The sequence below is a fragment of the Salmo salar genome, chromosome 11 (assembly GCF_965601325.2).
Source record: "Salmo salar chromosome 11, fSalSal1, whole genome shotgun sequence".
NCBI classification, from domain to species: Eukaryota; Metazoa; Chordata; class Actinopteri; order Salmoniformes; family Salmonidae; genus Salmo; species Salmo salar.
Genome location: NC_138301.1, coordinates 109,349,971 through 109,370,560, shown reverse-complemented (window position 1 = coordinate 109,370,560; position 20,590 = coordinate 109,349,971). Strand labels below are relative to the sequence as shown.

Below are 20,590 nucleotides of genomic sequence, written 5' to 3'. Positions count from 1 at the left end.
TTTACTTTACTATTTACTATTTTTGACAACTTTTACTTTTCCTTCACTACGTTTCTAAAGAAAATAATGTACTTTCTACTCCATACATTTTCCCTGATACCCAAACGTACTAGTTACAATTTGAATGCCCCATCAGGACAGGAAAATTGTCCAATTCACACTCTTAAAGAGAAACTCCCTTGTCTTCCCTACTGCCCTATGATCCGGTGGATTCACTAAACGCAAATGCTTCAATTGTAAATTATGTCTGAGTGCTGGAGTGTCCCCCTGGCTATCTGTAAATTAAAAAAAACAGAAAATCGTTCTGGCTGGTTTGCTTAATATAAGGAATTTGAAATTATTTATACTTTTACTTTTAAGTATATTTTAGAAATTACATTTACTTTGGATACTTAAGTATATTTAAAACCAAATACTTTTAGACTTTTACTCAAGTAAAAGTATTTTAATGGGTGACTTTCACTTTTACTTGAGTAATTTTGTATTGCTGTATCTTTTACTTTTACTCAAGTATGACAGTTGGGTTATTTTTCCAACACTGCCTACAGTAGGCCTATCTCATCATGTCTGGCTATGGTAGAGTAGTATTTGCCATTGACTCTTTCAAAGTGCCCTCGCTGGCCTCCAGGGGCCGATAGAGAGCCAGCTGTAAAACGAGGCCTCCTAAGGTGGGCACTAGAATATGCCCCAGTGCCATAACCACAGAGAGGGGCCTGTTCCCTTCCCACCTGTCGCTGTGTGGAGAGTCCCCCAGCGAATCGAACGAGTCTTCATACTGCAGGCCCGGCCGGTGGGGCACAGTAGAGCCACAGTGTGCGGCACGCCTGGCCCTGGCCTCCATGCACGCAGGACTGTTGCACCTACTGGTCCCCACGGAGGACGACATCATGCCTGGTGAGTCTGAGAGGACACTGTCAGTCCGTTCCAGGCTCCATGTCCGCTCCTCGTGTCTGAGACAAGAGAGGACCAAAACATAGGGTTCAACCAGGATATGGTTCGATGTGTAGTTCAGTGTGTATTTTTCTGTGTGTCAAAAAATGTACCTGTGATGTGTGTAGTGAGGGGGATGTTGAGGGGTTACCTGTGAGTGGATGAATGGGCATGGGTAGAGGAGTTGTGAGATCTGGAAGACGCATGGCTGCCGGGGAACGAGTCCTCTGGTACATGCCCTATGACTCGCTCCGTTGCAGGCACATTCTTAGAGATGTACTAAAACACACAGAGGAAAGTGTTGGAGAGATGGTATGGAGGGGAATTCTGTAACTGCCCATCATCATGTTGAACTTTACGCACACTACTATCACAAAGACTGTTGCTAAATCTGTCCTGACATATTTGAAACGCCACTGATTGACCATGTGTGTGTTCTGAAAGGAGAGGTTTAGTTACTGTTGGAAGTTAACCTGTGACATCGCTATCCTTCAAGAGAGTACTCATGCTCCACTAAAGGAAAGTAAAAGAATGTGTCCTATGAAACTCAGACGAAAACAACCCATTCACCCTTCCATTCATTCATTCATTCATCGATGACAGAAAAGTCAGTAAGGGAATCAATGGATGTGTGCCACTCACATCTACCATGGGTATCTCCTCAGGACCAGGTCCTGGGTGATTGGGTCCATTCGCTAGGTTCCGGTTAGGGTGATCTGCACACATGTTCTGCTGCAGGTGATTGTGCATCTTCTTCCTCTGTCTCCTGTGGAGGAGAATACACCAGTCACTCTCACAGCACTTGAGCTGAGTCAACACTCTATGCTAGGGTCTATCTAACACACTAGCCCTGGCTGGAACTATACTGTCCTGGGCTGACTTACTTGGTTTTGCAGTAGGCCACCACACACACAATGCCCACCACCAACAGAGCCACGCAGATCCCCGTGATTGTCAGGACTCTTTTCTGGTAGAGCTCTTCCGCTTCTGTGGACAGACACACACACACACACACACACACACACACACACACACACACACACACACACACACACACACACACACACACACACACACACACACACACACACACACACACACACACACACACACACACACACACACACACACACACAAACACACACACGCACAGAAAAGTATGAAAATAAAAGTACAACATCAGTCCCTTGAAGGAGTAGGTTTAGACATCACCTACATCCTTTACACCATGTCTCTGATACCCCAGCTGTTACACTCCTACACTCAGCAGATGCTGCTCACTCTCTTTACATGTATCAAAGTAGACATACTGTATGGATGTGTTGAAGGCTCTGAACATGAACTAGATTACAGTTCAACTCCAACCCTTCATTATAATGGCTGTTGAACAAAAGCCAGTTGACGCTAGTAAATATTCATAGTTATTACTGAAATCATTATTGTTTCAACATCCTTAATCAAACAAGATGCCTGGGGGAAAAGCATTCACTAGAAATGTGCTAGAAATTTCTAAATTTAGATGACTGGCATTAACTGGGAATTTGTACAGCATTCACTAGAAATGTAGATGATTACATTTCTTTTAATTACTGCAGCATTGTGTTGCTCGTTGTGAATGGCTGGGCTTGGTTTACTGTAACACACGTCACTGGTACGGATCACTGTAATAGAAGTGTCGATCTAAAATGGAGGTCCGCCCAAAACAGATCGGCACTGAAAAGCTGTCCCAAATCTGCTACTCTGATTGTAGGAGTGCCTCATTCATCCAAGGGGTCCCTTCTGACTGAAAGCCCATCAGATCAACACTCAGCTACACAGAGGCCGCTCATCCTCTCACTGTATATTCTGCTAGACCATTTTATACAGAGGCACTCACACAAGCAGAACCGCAGGTAAGGGGCCCCTGCAGGCTTTAAACATGCTCTGCATTCCATGCCCTCAAATATAAAACAAATAAATGAACAAATATATTTTTTAAACTTTTGTTATCACATGTATTGTTACTTCTGTTTTTTGTGATTAACCAAAAAATTTACTAAAACATATTTTTAACCTCTTTGCTTTCCCATAAAAATGTTCCTGTGAGGAGGGGAGGATGTAGCGTAACCAGGGGAGAGTGGAGGGAACGAGGGAACGAGGGAGCAGGCCAGGGGGAAATAGGTAGTGGGCCTGTGATAAATAACGTAATAAAAATGTATTGCATTTTTACAGCTCCTCCCATATGAGGTTGCCTCACTCTCACCCACTCCCTCCATTCACCAGCAGCAGCAACAGCATGGGCTATTTTGCATCAGCCTATCATTGCAACTCAGTTTTCTGACACTATAAATGAATCACCATGGCTAGTATAAATAGCAATATTTCAGCCATATTGGTTGATATCTAGTGATGAAGAATCTTCCACAGTGACGGGAATCGGCAATATTGAAATTCTCAGAGCCTCACACAAATGTACCTGAATGTAGTTTGACTATTTTGTACAGTGAGGTCTCATAAGGAAATAGTAAACTACGGTATCACGGGACATTTCTTGGGAAAGGAGGTCCTTAAAGAACAGACTATTTCTTTACGCTCTAAATAAGGATTGACATGCTCATACCACAGTCACTTAATAAAAAAGAGTCTAGTCACACAATGCATTCTACTTTTACAGACAGTTTTCAACCAAAGTAAAGTAATTCATGGACACAGGTAGAACAGAGCAGGTCGACTTACAAACAACTACAGTGAGGTTTCAAATGAGAGGAGGATAGAGGTTATAGGTTAGAGGTGAGACGTTAGAGGTTACAGGTTAGAGGTGGAGTGTTGAGGGGATGAGGAGAATGACACAGTTAAGATGAGCAGCATGGATGTTGGGGTGAGGGGATAGTCAACTGTAAACCTGGCATAGCATGCTAACATGAGGCAGAGGTAGAGGAGGGGAGAACATAAAGCAAATCTTGGAGGAATATCCTGCCTGGTTATGGTTGATAGAGAGGAACAGGGATGTCCTATTTGCAGCACTCATCCTGAGGTCCTGTCTGTGTCTCAATGATGTGGCAATGGATTCTGACATTGGCTAATACAAGTTGAAACATGGTACAGCTCACGCTTTTTAATAGGTGTATTATTAAACCATGTACCATCACTGTCAATTAAAATTACAGTACAGGAACTACAGAACAGTTTGTGTGTGTGTGTGTGTGTGTGTGTGTGTGTGTGTGTGTGTGTGTGTGTGTGTGTGTGTGTGTGTGCGTGCGTGCGTGCGTGCGTGCGTGCGTGCGTGCGCGCGTGCGTGTGTGTGTGCATATATACAAGAGAGAGTGAGAGAGAGCTTGAGAGAGACAGACAGAGAGAGAGAGAGAGAGAGAGAGAGAGAGAGAGGTGTATTTGAGTGTGTCTGTGTGTGTTTTCAGTGTCTAAGGAAGGATTAAAAGTGATACAACTCTTCCTGAGTAATGTAATCAAATTCACACTAGTGTTAACACAAACCCGGTGTGTGCTAACAGAATCACATGAAACTAAGCACTGTTTATTCTGAAGTAAACAGTAGAGCCATGGAGGCTCAAGAAGATTAGTCTGATGTCATCAACCCCAGAGAGAAGATTCCAGAGGGAGTCAGAGTCTAGTAGGGCACCGCACCTCCTGATGAGAGGATAAATGGAGGGGGAACCTACTGTCTGAAGAAGGATAGATGGAGGAGAAATCTATTCCGTGAAGAGTGGATAGACGGAGGGGAATATACTATCTGAAGAGAGGATTGATGGAGGTGGAATCTACTACCGGAAGAGAGGATAGATGGAGGGGGAATCCACTATCTGAAGAGAGGATTGATGGAGGGGGAATCTACTACCTGAAGAGAGGATAGATGGAGGGGGAATCTACTACCTGAAGAGAGAATTGATGGAGGGGGAATCTACTACCTGAAGAGAGGATAGATGGAGGGGGAATCTACTACCTGAAGAGAGGATAGATGGAGGGGGAATCTACAATCTGAAGAGAGGATAGATGGAGTGGGAATCTACAATCTGAAGAGAGGATAGATGGAGGGGGAATCTACTATCTGAAGAGAGGATAGATGGAGGGGAATCTACGATCTGAAGAGAGGATAGATGGAGAGGGAATCTATTCCCTGAAGAGAGGATAGATGGAGGGAGAATCTACAAACTGAAGAGAGGATAGATGGAGGGGGAATCTACTTCCTGAAGAGAGGACAGATGCAGTGGGAATCCACTTCCTGAAGAGAGGATAGATGGAGGGGGAATCTACAATCTGAAGAGAGGATAGACGGAGAGGGAATCTACTACCTGAAGAGAGGATAGATGGAGGGGGAATCTACTACCTGAAGAGAGGATAGACGGAGAGGGAATCTACTACCTGAAGAGAGGATAGATGGAGGGGGAATCTACTACCTGAAGAGAGGATAGACGGAGAGGGAATCTACTACCTGAAGAGAGGATAGATGGAGAGGGAATCTACTACCTGAAGAGAGGATAGATGGAGGGGGAATCTACTACCTGAAGAGAGGATAGATGGAGGGGTAATCTGCTAACTGAAAATAGGATAGATGGAGGGGGAATCTTCCATCTGAAGAGAGGATAGATGGAGTGGAGATCTACTATCTGAAGAGAGGATAGATGGAGGGGGAATCTACTCCCTGAAGAGAGGATAGATGGAGTGGAGATCTACTAACTGAAGAGAGGATAGATGGAGGGGGAATCTACTATCTGAAGAGAGGATAGATGGAGGGGGAATCTACTCCCTGAAGAGAGGATAGATGGAGTGGAGATCTACTAACTGAAGAGAGGATAGATGGAGGGGGAATCTACTATCTGAAGAGAGGATAGACGGAGGGGAAATCTACTATCTGAAGAGAGGAAAGATGGAGGGGGAATCTACTATCTGAAGAGAGGATAGACGGAGGGGAAATCTACTATCTGAAGAGAGGAAAGATGGATGGGGAATCTACTATCTGAAGAGAGGAAAGATGGAGGGGGAATCTACTCCCTGATGAGAGGATAGATGGAGGGGGAATCTACTCCCTGATGAGAGTATAGATGGAGGGGGAATCTACTACCTGAAGAGAGGATAGATGGAGGGGTAATCTGCTAACTGAAAATAGGATAGATGGAGGGGGAATCTACTCCCTGAAGAGAGGACAGATGGAGTGGAAATCTACTACCTGAAGAGAGGATAGATGGAGTGGAAATCTACTGTCTGAAGAGAGGATAGATGGAGAGGGAATCTATTCCCTGAAGAGAGGATAGACGGAGGGGGAATCTACTCCCTGAAGAGAGGATAGATGGAGTGGACATCTAGTACCTGAAGAGAGGATAGATGGAGTAGAAATCTACTATCTGAAGAGAGGATAGATGGAGAGGGAATCTACTCCCTGAAGAGAGGATAGATGGAGTGGAAATCTACTACCTGAAGAGAGGATAGATGGAGGGGCAATCTGCTACCTGAAGAAAGGATAGATGGAGGGGGAAACTATTCCCTCAAGAGATGAAAGATGGAGATGGAATCTACTACCTGAATAGAGGATAGATGGAGGGGGAAACTACTCACTGAAGAGAGGATAGATGGAGGGGGAATCTATTCCCTGAAGATAGGATAGATGGAGGGCGGAATCTATTCCCTGAAGAGAGGATAGATGGAGGCGGAATCTATTCCCTGAAGAGAGGATAGATGGAGGTGGAATCTACTATCTGAAGAGAGGATAGATGGAGGGGAAATCTACTATCTGAAGAGAGGAAAGATGGATGGGGAATCTACTATCTGAAGAGAGGAAAGATGGAGGGGGAATCTACTATCTGAAGAGAGGATAGATGGAGGGGAAATCTACTGTCTGAAGAGAGGAAAGATGGATGGGGAATCTACTATCTGAAGAGAGGAAAGATGGAGGGGGAATCTACTCCCTGATGAGAGGATAGATGGAGGGGGAATCTACTCCCTGATGAGAGGATAGATGGAGGGGGAATCTACTACCTGAAGAGAGGATAGATGGAGGGGTAATCTGCTAACTGAAAATAGGATAGATGGAGGGGGAATCTTCTCGCTGAAGAGAAAATAGATGGAGGGGGAATCTACCATCTGAAGAGAGGATAGATGGAGGAGGAATCTACTCCCTGATGAGAGGATAGATGGAGGGGGAATCTACTCCCTGAAGAGAGGATCGATGGAGGGGGAATCTACTCCCTGATGAGAGGATAGATGGAGGGGGAATCTACTCCCTGAAGAGAGGATAGATGGAGTGGACATCTAGTACCTGAAGAGAGGATAGATGGAGGGGGAATCTACTACCTGAAGAGAGGATAGATGGAGTGGGAATCTACTACCTGAAGAGAGGATAGATGGAGGGGGAATCTACTCCCTGAAGAGAGGATAGATGGAGGGGGAATCTACTACCTGAAGAGAGGATAGATGGAGGGGGAATCTACTACCTGAAGAGAGGATAGATGGAGTGGGAATCTACTACCTGAAGAGAGGATAGATGGAGTGGGAATCTACTACCTGAAGAGAGGATAGATGGAGTGGGAATCTACTATCTGAAGAGAGGATAGATGGAGGGGAAATCTACTATCTGAAGAGAGGATAGATGGAGTGGGAATCTATTCCCTGAAGAGAGGATAGATGGAGAGGGAATCTATTCCCTGAAGAGAGGATAGATGGAGAGGGAATCTATTCCCTGAAGAGATGTTAGCTGTTGTGGTAAACTACTACCTGATGAAAGGATATATGGAGGGGGTGTTTACTGCCTGAAGAAGGATAGATGGAGGGGAATCTACTACCTTAAGAGAGGATAGATTGAGGGGAATCTTCTCCCTGAAGAGAGGATAGATGGACAGGTAATCTACTACCTGAAGGGAGGATAGATGGATGGGACATCTACTACCTGAAGAAGATAGATTGAGGGGAAATCTGTAGGAGGAATCCATGAATCAAGCTTTCATTTTGTTTATACCTGCTCTACAAGTTTATAGTCCCTTAAAACCAGTTTATGAAGAAAACTGTTCTTGCTCTCTTGTCAGATGTTCTAATGTACTGTACATGTAGTGATGAGGACTGCAGATCGGGACACCCATGTTAATGTTAGAGTGAAGGCCAGCTGTAGATCAGGTCATGTTAGAGGGAGGGCCAGTTGTAGATCGGGTAATGTTAGAGGGAGGGCCAGCTGTAGATCGGGTAATGTTAGAGGGAGGGCCAGCTGTAGATCGGGTAATGTTAGAGGGAGGGTCAGCTGTAGATTCGGTAATGTTAGAGGGAGGGCCAGCTGCAGATCAGGTAATGTTAGAGGGAGGGCCAGCTGTACATCAGGTAATGTTAGAGGGTGGGTCAGCTGTAGATCGGGTAATGTTAGAGGGAGGGTCAGCTGTAGATTCGGTAATGTTAGAGGGAGGGCCAGCTGCAGATCAGGTAATGTTAGAGGGAGGGCCAGCTGTAGATCAGGTAATGTTAGAGGGAGGGCCAGCTGTACATCAGGTAATGTTAGAGGGTGGGTCAGCTGTAGATCCGGTAATGTTAGAGGGAGGGCCAGCTGTAGATCGGGTAATGTTAGAGGGAGGGCCAGCTGTAGATCGGGTAATGTTAGAGGGAGGGCCAGCTGCAGATCAGGTAATGTTTGAGGGAGGGCCAGCTGTAGATCAGGTAATGTTAAAGGGAGGGCCAGCTGTACATCAGGTAATGTTAGAGGGAGGGCCAGCTGCAGATCAGGTCATGTTAGAGGGAGGGCCAGCTGTAGATCAGGTAATGTTAGAGGGAGGGCCAGCTGTAGATCAGGTAATGTTAGAGGGAGGGCCAGCTGTAGATCAGTTAATGTTAGAGGGAGGGCAGCTGCAGATCTGGTCATGTTAGAGGGAGGGTCAGCTCCACAGGGCATGACCAGTGCATTTTTCAGCCCAATGAGATACTGTTAAGGTTGATTGACTGATTGATTGGTTAATCAATCAGACCATTTGCTTTAGAGTCAACCTCACAGAGGGAATGGAAGCATGTCAAACTAAACGGAAGGAGATATAGAACACAGCTCTACTCAAGCTGGGAATCAAACGATTGTTCCATACCCATAAATTCAATCCCAAGATGCTCTGCCATTGCAGAAAGTTGACAGTTGAAAAAAAGAAAACAAGAAGAGGAGAACAGTTTAGGAGACACCTTCCAACATTGATAAACAATAGATATACATACACAGTATGGGCATTGAGCGACAGGACTGACGGGACAGTTGAGACACGGATGGTGAGTCATAAGTAACAGTTACAGTAACAGGACGGAGCTGGACAACATCAAGCTAAGACCATCAAGACATCCAAACAAGCACCACAGACAGACACAAGACAAGCAGACAAAACAACAGCAAGCAGTTAGACTAGACTAGAGCATGCAAATCCAGATATCCACTTAACTCACTGCCATAATGACAAGATGGGATCTCTGGGCCATCCATTAAGGGCAGATTAAGACATAGTGCACTTCTTAGCTAATGAAACATTATATTACCATGACAGATGGGTCTATAGCACAAGAACATAGATCGTTTTGAAAGTATAGATTAGTCGTCCAGTTAATAGATTTGAATATATTATTTAATTAAATCTATCTTCCTGATCATAAGGGATGTTAGATGTTACTTCTTCTGGTACTCACTACATGGCAGCACAGTCCAATGTTAATGTTCCATTCAACACAGGCAACTCCATTCAGATTCAGGAAACATTCGATGGGACATGACATGTGACCATGGTATCATGTCCAATGACATGTTAACAGAAAAACCTTACCTGTATGCCATGGGAATACAAAATCTGATCAATTCACTCTAAAATATTACATTATAACCATGTTATGGGGAAGGGAGGGGATGACTGATAGACTGTAAGTGTATGTTCTGCATGTGATGGAAGGCCTGTGTGACGGTATGAGACGTGAAGCCTGTGATTGCCTTCATTGAGGGATACATGTATTAGGGAAGACAGAGTCCATCTCAGCAATCAGTTCACCAACCTCATCTAAGGACCAGCAACAACTTGATACTATTGACTAAGCTAAGGTGATGTTTCACCTCATCCGCAAAACAAAGTTATCCAATCAGCTTCGGAGGGGGGAGTATATTGCATGGGAAGAAGTGGAGAAGGGCTGCACCATTCCAGCTGCTGAACCCATATCTCTGACAGCCCACTTGCTCTAGTCGGGTTGCAGAAAATCCCAGCTGTTGTCATGACAACATGCTCTTGGGGGGGCTGAGGGGGTCTAGCTTTCTGTAGAGCCATCAATGAGATCTTTAGGGTAGGGGAGACGCCCTGATAGGAGGAGGGAAGTGGGATGGATAAGTGGATGGATGAGGTTCGGAGAGAGAGTGTAGGGCTGGAGGGGATTCTGTATGCTTCTATATGTTCTAGTTCTGTTTTGGCCTCAAAAAGCTAACTTCACAGCATGATGAGAATTGCAATACTAGCCCATATAGGGTAGATGTATATTACAATGGCTCAACAGTCTCTACTGTACACAATCTACACTGTAGGGCAATAACACAAGGGAATCAATACAGTCATTTGAAATGGTAGCCAACAAGCTAATCCTTAGGTTTTGAAATGCATTTCTTCTCTGACTGACTAGTAAAGTGAGTCGATTTCTAAAGTCCTGTTTGGATCTATATGTTTTGCTGCAGTGCTGTCAGTCGAGTGGTCCTGACCTCTATTGGCTATCAGTCGAGTGGTCCTGACCTCTATTGTGGATGGGCACACTTGAAACTGTGACAGACAGGCATGTGTACGTTTAGAGGAAATTGGTGTACAGAAATGGCCTCCTCTCCAGTGTGCTCTCTGAATTAAATTACACATGTCAGATCTCGCACTGTCTGCCTTTTTTGTCATTCATGTTATTATAAGTGGAGCCTCAAGCGTGTTTCCAATGCTACTCTTGTGTGTGCACGCAAAGGTCCTCTCTCAAAGGGGTCACGCATAGTTGGGAATTTTCAGATCATTTCTAAGGAAAAGATTTAGATAAATGGTCTAATGTAATTAATGATTATATCCCTGGTCGGTCCCGATGTTTATTAAATATTTGGTTTGCTTTGATGTTTTTACAGTATTTTAATTGTGGGTATCTTTCCGTAATGGAGGAGGTTTGAAAAATGTCAACCACACACCCTGCCTAGGTCGTCTCAGCATGTCATTTAAGGAAAAAAGGCTTGGCTCTGTTGACTAGAGTTGACAATGAATACACTTCTTGAAAATAGAGGATATTGTGCAACTCCATGGAGGTTAAACATAATATGACAGTAAGATAGATGTCACATAAAAAACATTATAACAATACAAGAGAACCACTATAACCCTACCAGAGAACCATTATAACCCTACTAGAGAACCACTGTAACCCTACTAGAGAACTATTATTACCCACTAGAGAACCAATATAACCCTACTAGAGAACCATTATAACCCACTAGAGAACCATTATAACCCTACTAGAGAACCATTATAACCCTACGAGAGAACCATTATAACCCTACTAGAGAACCATTATAACCCTACTAGAGAACCATTATAACCCTACTAGAGAACCATTATAACCCACTAGAGAACCATTATAACCCTACTAGAGAACCATTATAACCCACTAGAGAACCATTATAACCCTACTAGAGAACCATTATAACCCTACTAGAGAACCATTATAACCCACTAGAGAACCATTATAACCCTACTAGAGAACCATTATAACCCACTAGAGAACCATTATAACCCTACAAGAGAACCATTATAACTCTACTAGAGAACCATTATAACCCTACTAGAGAACTATTATAACTCTACTAGAGAACCATTATAACCCTACTAGAGAACCATTATAACCTACCAGAGAACCATTATAACCCTACTAGAGAACCATTATAACCTACTAGAGAACCATTATAACCCTACTAGAGAACCATTATAACCCTACTAGAGAACCATTATAACCCTACCAGAGAACCATTATGACCCTACCAGAGAACCATTATAACCCTACTAGAGAACTATTATTACCCTACTAGAGAACCATTATAACCCTACGAGAGAACTATTATAACCCTACTAGTGAACCTTTATAACTCTACTAGAGAACCATTATAACCTACTAGAGAACCATTATAACCCTACTAGAGAACTATTATTACCCTACTAGAGAACCATTATAACCCTACGAGAGAACCATTATAACCCTACTAGAGAACTATTATAACCCTACTAGAGAACTATTATTACCCTACTAGAGAACCATTATAACCCTACGAGAGAACCATTATAACCCTACTAGAGAACCATTATAACCCTACTAGAGAACCATTATAACCCTACGAGAGAACCATTATAACCCTACTAGAGAACCATTATAACCCTACTAGAGAACCATTATAACCCTACGAGAGAACCATTATAACCATACTAGAGAACCATTATAACCCTACTAGAGAACCATTATAACCCTACGAGAGAACCATTATAACCCACTAGAGAACCATTATAACCCTACGAGAGAACCATTATAACCCACTAGAGAACCATTATAACCCTACTAGAGAACCATTATAACTCTACTAGAGAACAACTATAACCCTACTAGAGAACCATTATAACCCTACTAGAGAACCACTATAACCCTACTAGAGAACCATTATAACCCTATGAGAGAACCATTATAACCCTACTCAAGAACCATTATAACCCACTAGAGAACCACTATAACCCTACTAGAGAACCATTATGACCCTACTAGAGAACCATTATGACCCTACTAGAGAACCATTATAACCCTATGAGAGAACCATTATAACCCTACTAGAGAACCATTATAACCCTACTAGAGAACCATTATAACCCTACGAGAGAACCATTATAACCCTACGAGAGAACCATTATAACCCACTAGAGAACCACTATAACCCTACTAGAGAACCACTATAACCCTACGAGAGAACCATTATAACCCTACTCAAGAACCATTATAACCCACTAGAGAACCACTATAACCCTACTAGAGAACCATTATAACCTACTAGAGAACCATTATAACTCTACTAGAGAACCACTATAACCCTACTAGAGAACCACTATAACCCTACTAGAGAACCACCCTACTAGACATTCATTATAACCCTACTAGAGAACCATTGTAACTCTACTAGAGAACCACTATAACCCTACTAGAGAACCATTATAACCCTACTAGAGAACCATTATAACCCTACTAGAGAACCATTATAACTCTACTAGACAACCACTATAACCCACTAGAGAACCATTATAACCCACTAGAGAACCATTATAACCCAACTAATGAACCATTATAACCCACCAGAGAACCATTATAACCCTACTAGACATTCATTATAACCCTACTAGAGAACCATTGTAACTCTACTAGAGAACCACTATAACCCTACTAGACATTCATTATAACCCTACTAGAGAACCATTATAACCCTACTAGAGAACCATTATAACCCTACGAGAGAACCATTATAACCCTACTAGAGAACTATTATAACCCTACTAGAGAACTATTATTACCCTACTAGAGAACCATTATAACCCTACGAGAGAACCATTATAACCCTACTAGAGAACCATTATAACCCTACTAGAGAACCATTATAACCCTACGAGAGAACCATTATAACCCTACTAGAGAACCATTATAACCCTACTAGAGAACCATTATAACCCTACGAGAGAACCATTATAACCATACTAGAGAACCATTATAACCCTACTAGAGAACCATTATAACCCTACGAGAGAACCATTATAACCCACTAGAGAACCATTATAACCCTACGAGAGAACCATTATAACCCACTAGAGAACCATTATAACCCTACTAGAGAACCATTATAACTCTACTAGAGAACAACTATAACCCTACTAGAGAACCATTATAACCCTACTAGAGAACCACTATAACCCTACTAGAGAACCATTATAACCCTATGAGAGAACCATTATAACCCTACTCAAGAACCATTATAACCCACTAGAGAACCACTATAACCCTACTAGAGAACCATTATGACCCTACTAGAGAACCATTATGACCCTACTAGAGAACCATTATAACCCTATGAGAGAACCATTATAACCCTACTAGAGAACCATTATAACCCTACTAGAGAACCATTATAACCCTACGAGAGAACCATTATAACCCTACGAGAGAACCATTATAACCCACTAGAGAACCACTATAACCCTACTAGAGAACCACTATAACCCTACGAGAGAACCATTATAACCCTACTCAAGAACCATTATAACCCACTAGAGAACCACTATAACCCTACTAGAGAACCATTATAACCTACTAGAGAACCATTATAACTCTACTAGAGAACCACTATAACCCTACTAGAGAACCACTATAACCCTACTAGAGAACCACCCTACTAGACATTCATTATAACCCTACTAGAGAACCATTGTAACTCTACTAGAGAACCACTATAACCCTACTAGAGAACCATTATAACCCTACTAGAGAACCATTATAACCCTACTAGAGAACCATTATAACTCTACTAGACAACCACTATAACCCACTAGAGAACCATTATAACCCACTAGAGAACCATTATAACCCAACTAATGAACCATTATAACCCACCAGAGAACCATTATAACCCTACTAGACATTCATTATAACCCTACTAGAGAACCATTGTAACTCTACTAGAGAACCACTATAACCCTACTAGACATTCATTATAACCCTACTAGAGAACCATTATAACCCTACTAGAGAACCATTATAACCCTACGAGAGAACCATTATAACCCTACTAGAGAACTATTATAACCCTACTAGAGAACTATTATTACCCTACTAGAGAACCATTATAACCCTACGAGAGAACCATTATAACCCTACTAGAGAACCATTATAACCCTACTAGAGAACCATTATAACCCTACGAGAGAACCATTATAACCCTACTAGAGAACCATTATAACCCTACTAGAGAACCATTATAACCCTACGAGAGAACCATTATAACCATACTAGAGAACCATTATAACCCTACTAGAGAACCATTATAACCCTACGAGAGAACCATTATAACCCACTAGAGAACCATTATAACCCTACGAGAGAACCATTATAACCCACTAGAGAACCATTATAACCCTACTAGAGAACCATTATAACTCTACTAGAGAACAACTATAACCCTACTAGAGAACCATTATAACCCTACTAGAGAACCACTATAACCCTACTAGAGAACCATTATAACCCTATGAGAGAACCATTATAACCCTACTCAAGAACCATTATAACCCACTAGAGAACCACTATAACCCTACTAGAGAACCATTATGACCCTACTAGAGAACCATTATGACCCTACTAGAGAACCATTATAACCCTATGAGAGAACCATTATAACCCTACTAGAGAACCATTATAACCCTACTAGAGAACCATTATAACCCTACGAGAGAACCATTATAACCCTACGAGAGAACCATTATAACCCACTAGAGAACCACTATAACCCTACTAGAGAACCACTATAACCCTACGAGAGAACCATTATAACCCTACTCAAGAACCATTATAACCCACTAGAGAACCACTATAACCCTACTAGAGAACCATTATAACCTACTAGAGAACCATTATAACTCTACTAGAGAACCACTATAACCCTACTAGAGAACCACTATAACCCTACTAGAGAACCACCCTACTAGACATTCATTATAACCCTACTAGAGAACCATTGTAACTCTACTAGAGAACCACTATAACCCTACTAGAGAACCATTATAACCCTACTAGAGAACCATTATAACCCTACTAGAGAACCATTATAACTCTACTAGACAACCACTATAACCCACTAGAGAACCATTATAACCCACTAGAGAACCATTATAACCCAACTAATGAACCATTATAACCCACCAGAGAACCATTATAACCCTACTAGACATTCATTATAACCCTACTAGAGAACCATTGTAACTCTACTAGAGAACCACTATAACCCTACTAGACATTCATTATAACCCTACTAGAGAACCATTATAACCCTACTAGAGAACCATTATAACCCAACTAATGAACCATTATAACCCACTAGAGAACCATTATAACCGACTAGAGAACCACTATAACCCTACTAGAGAACCATTATAACCCAACTAATGAACCATTATAACCCTACTAGAGAACCACTATAACCCTACTAGAGAACCACTATAATCCTACTAGACATTCATTATAACCCACTAGAGAACCATTATAACCTACTAGAGAACCATTATAACCCACTAGAGAACCATTATGACCCTACTAGAGAACCACTATAACCCACTAGAGAACCACTATAACCCTACTAGAGAACCACTATAACCCTACTAGAGAACCACTATAACCCTACCAGAGAACCATTATAACCTACTAGAGAACCATTATAACTCTACTAGAGAACCACTATAACCCACTAGAGAACCACTATAACCCTACTAGAGAACCACTATAACCCTACTAGAGAACCATTATAACCTACTAGAGAACCATTATAACCCACTAGAGAACCATTATGACCCTACTAGAGAACCACTATAACCCACTAGAGAACCACTATAACCCTACTAGAGAACCACTATAACCCTACTAGAGAACCATTATAACCCACTAGAGAACCACTATAACCCTACTAGAGAACCATTATAACCCACTAGAGAACCATTATAACCTACTAGAGAACCATTATAACCCACTAGAGAACCATTATGACCCTACTAGAGAACCACTATAACCCTACTAGAGAACCACTATAACCCTACTAGAGAACCACTATAACCCTACTAGAGAACCATTATAACCCTACTAGAGAACCATTATAACCTACTAGAGAACCATTATAACTCTACTAGAGAACCACTATAACCCTACTAGAGAACCACTATAACCCTACTAGAGAACCATTATAACCCTACTAGAGAACCAATATAACCCTACGAGAGAACCATTATAACCCTACTAGAGAACCATTATAACCTACTAGAGAACCATTATAACCCACTAGAGAACCACTATAACCCTACTAGAGAACCATTATAACCCAACTAGAGAACCATTATAACTCTACTAGAGAACCACTATAAACCTACTAGAGAACCACTATAGCCCTACTAGAGAACCATTATAACCTACTAGAGAACCACTATAACCCTACTAGAGAACCATTATAACCCAACTAATGAACCATTATAACCCACTAGAGAACCATTATAACCCAACTAATGAACCATTATAACCCACTAGAGAACCATTATAACCCTACTAGAGAACCATTATAACCCTACTAGAGAACCATTATAACCCTATGAGAGAACCATTATAACCCTACTAGAGAACCATTATAACCCACTAGAGAACCATTATAACCCTACTAGAGAACCACTATAACCCTACTAGAGAACCATTATAACCCACTAGAGAACCATTATAACTCTACTAGAGAAACATTGTAACCCTACTAGACATTCATTATAACCCACTAGAGAACCATTATAACTCTACTAGAGAACCATCATAACCCACTAGAGAACCATTATAACCCTACTAGAGAACCATTATAACCCACTAGAGAACCATTATAACTCTACTAGAGAACCATTGTAACCCTACTAGACATTCATTATAACCCACTAGAGAACCATTATAACTCTACTAGAGAACCATCATAACCCACTAGAGAACCACTATAACCCTACTAGAGAACCATTATAACCCACTAGAGAACCATTATAACTCTACTAGAGAACCATTATAACCCACTAGAGAACCATTATAACCCACTAGAGAACCATTATAACCCTACTAAACATTCATTATAACCCTACTAGAGAACCATTATAACCCACTAGAGAACCATTATAACTCTACTAGAGAACCATTATAATCCACTAGAGAACCATTATAACCCTACTAGAGAACCATTATAACCCACTAGAGAACCATTATAACCTACTAGAGAACCATTATAACCCTACTAGAGAACCATTATAACCCACTAGAGAACCACTATAACCCTACTAGAGGACCACTATAACCCTACTAGAGAACCATTATAACTCTACTAGAGAACTACTATAACCCACTAGAGAACCACTATGACCCTACTAGAGGACCACTATAATCCTACTAGAGAACTAATATAATCATACTAGAGAAGCCCTATAACCCTACTAGACAACCGCTGTAACCCTACCTTAATCCTACTAGACAACCACTTTAACCCTTTGTGAAATTCTAAGAGGAGTCGATCCCTTTTGGAGATTTAAACTGCCCTTAAAAGATCCCCTCATGGATAAATACTAGTTAATGCAGGGGACATGTTGATGTGTAAACACAGGGAAACATAGCAACCCTGAGTGGGGCACAAATACATGATCCCACACAGTATGTGGACATACAGGTAAATGCCAAAATAAAGGAAACTCTTGAGTAAATGAGCGTTCCTGAGTTAATTAAGCAATTAACATCCCATCATGCTTAAGGTCCTGTATAAAAATGACTACATTGATGATTACTGCATTGTTGGTTTAGAGCTTGTAAGAAAGGCATTTCACTGTATTTGTGCACTTGACAATAAAACTTGTAACTTGAAAAATTCCCAGTTGCTCATTATTTTGGCTACCATGGCTAGAAGAGATCTCAGTGACATTGAAAGAGGGGTCTCAAAGAGCTTAGAGGGTTTAAAGGGTGTGCAGGTTTGTCTCAGTCACCAGATCTCATCCCAATTGAACACATATAGGAGATTCTGGAGTGGTGCCTGAAACATCGTTTTAAACCACCATCAACAAAATGATGGAATTTCTTGCATAAGAATTATGTTGCATTCCTCCAAAAAAGTTCCAGACGCTTGTAGAGTCTATGCCAAGGTCCATTGAAGCTGTTCTGGCTCGTGGTGGCCCAACACCCTATTAAGACACTTTATATGTTGGTATTTCCTTTATTTGGGCAGATAACTGTACATCAGAGCCAATAGCTTCGAGGGATGAGCTGTCGAGCTCAAGTTCTCCATATGCATCTCTAATCTGGGTGTAATTGTGAGGTTGATGGACATGCTTGCTGGGGTTGCCAATGTGGAGCGCTGGTGTTGGGTTAAGCTCTGTCGCCCCGGGCCACTAGTGCTGTTTAATACTGCACTGTAATGTAATTATAGGGCAGGAACTCAGGGCTGAGGAGGACCTCTGTGAGAGCAGGCAGAGTTTGTTGTTTTACTGTGAGAATGGCATTCTGCTGCTGCTAAAGCTTGGGACTTGTTATTGCAAAAACAGAGAGGACAATACCAGGGTAAGCTCTGTGTGTGTGTATGTGCGTGTGCACGTGTGTGTTCAGGGAATACAACTAAGAATGGCATTGTCCATACATGTCCTGATCCATGATGTGACCAGTAAAGGCAGGTGTTGTCATTGTAGACTGCCTATGCATTTCATTCAGACAAGCATGTTCCATATGAAGTGATGCAATACCTACATGCTTATTTTGCCTATTGCATTCCTATGGGATTTAGTGATGATCCATGGGCAATATGGATAGTCAAAAAGTACCCTGGGTAGTTTATCTTATCAATAACAAATTGACAAAAGATACAGAGAAATTAGAATAACGACCAGTTAATGTAATCAGTCAATTAGGACTGTAATGTCATTTGTATTACAACTGGCAATGTCATTAAGCTGAATCAGGCGTCATCGGTCTTATTCCTAACAGCTATGTCATCTGACATTCCTGTTTGATAACTAATTCAATATAATCAGGGTATTTCTGTCCATGGATCAGCACTAATTTTATCACAAATGACTTTGGTTTTCTCCCTAACTGGAGACACACACAGCAATCCATGTATTCCATTCTAGCAGAGCACATGCAATTACTGTACATATCAATGTCAAGGACATTCAGTACCAAGTCACATGCCGACTGAACGTGTTGAAGGAGATCCAGTGAATGCATCTCTACGCTAAATCTATGTAATGCAGTCATTTGTTTTAAAATTAGAACATCAACAAATGAATGATGTTGGTCTGAACGGAGCATCGCCACGGGGATGAGTCAACACACACAGATGATAGAGCAACAACTATTAGGACCAAACAACACAGAGTCATGCCACATGTCAACATCCTGTACCACATGCAGGACAGACAGACAGACAGACAGACAGACAGACAGACAGACAGACAGACAGACAGACAGGCAGGCAGGCAGGCAGGCAGGCAGGCAGGCAGGCAGGCAGGCAGGCAGGCAGGCAGGCAGGCAGGCAGGCAGGCAGGCAGGCAGGCAGGCAGAGAGGCGGATAGAGAGACAGAAGAGGAAATGGACATACGGTAGAAACTGGCCATGACGTAGTTTTGACAGCGATCACCAGTAAAGTCATTCGGACACCTGATGGAAAGAAATAAAACCACAAAAAGAGAGGGAGGTGGGAGGGAGGAGGAAGGGAGGAAGAAGGGAAGAGGAAGGGAGGAGGAAGGGAGGAGTGAGGGAGGGAGGGAGGGAGGGAGGGGAGGGAGGGAGGGAGGGAGGGAGGGAGGGAGGGAGGGAGGGAGGGAGGGGAGGGAGGGGAGGAGGGAGTGAGAGAGAGCAGCGATGGAGGGTATCGAGAGGAGAGGATATG

At 42.2% G+C, this 20,590-nt stretch overlaps 1 protein-coding gene across 3 annotated transcripts in view; it reads right to left on the bottom strand.

Moving 5' to 3' along the window:
- The window catches only part of nrg2a (neuregulin 2a), a 106,596-nt gene that overhangs the window by 5,419 nt on the left and 80,587 nt on the right, over positions 1-20,590 (bottom strand). Inside the window, exons 5-10 of one of the 3 annotated variants that reach the window (XM_014129434.3) lie at positions 20,300-20,358; positions 8,973-8,996; positions 1,815-1,917; positions 1,573-1,696; positions 1,082-1,209; positions 729-950 (exon numbers count right to left, since the gene is read on the bottom strand). In XM_014129434.3, coding sequence (XP_013984909.1) covers positions 729-950; positions 1,082-1,209; positions 1,573-1,696; positions 1,815-1,917; positions 8,973-8,996; positions 20,300-20,358 — 660 coding nt within the window. The remainder of the gene's footprint in view (positions 1-728; positions 951-1,081; positions 1,210-1,572; positions 1,697-1,814; positions 1,918-8,972; positions 8,997-20,299; positions 20,359-20,590) is intronic. The other 2 variants (XM_082958257.1, XM_082958256.1) reach the window with 2 other exon arrangements.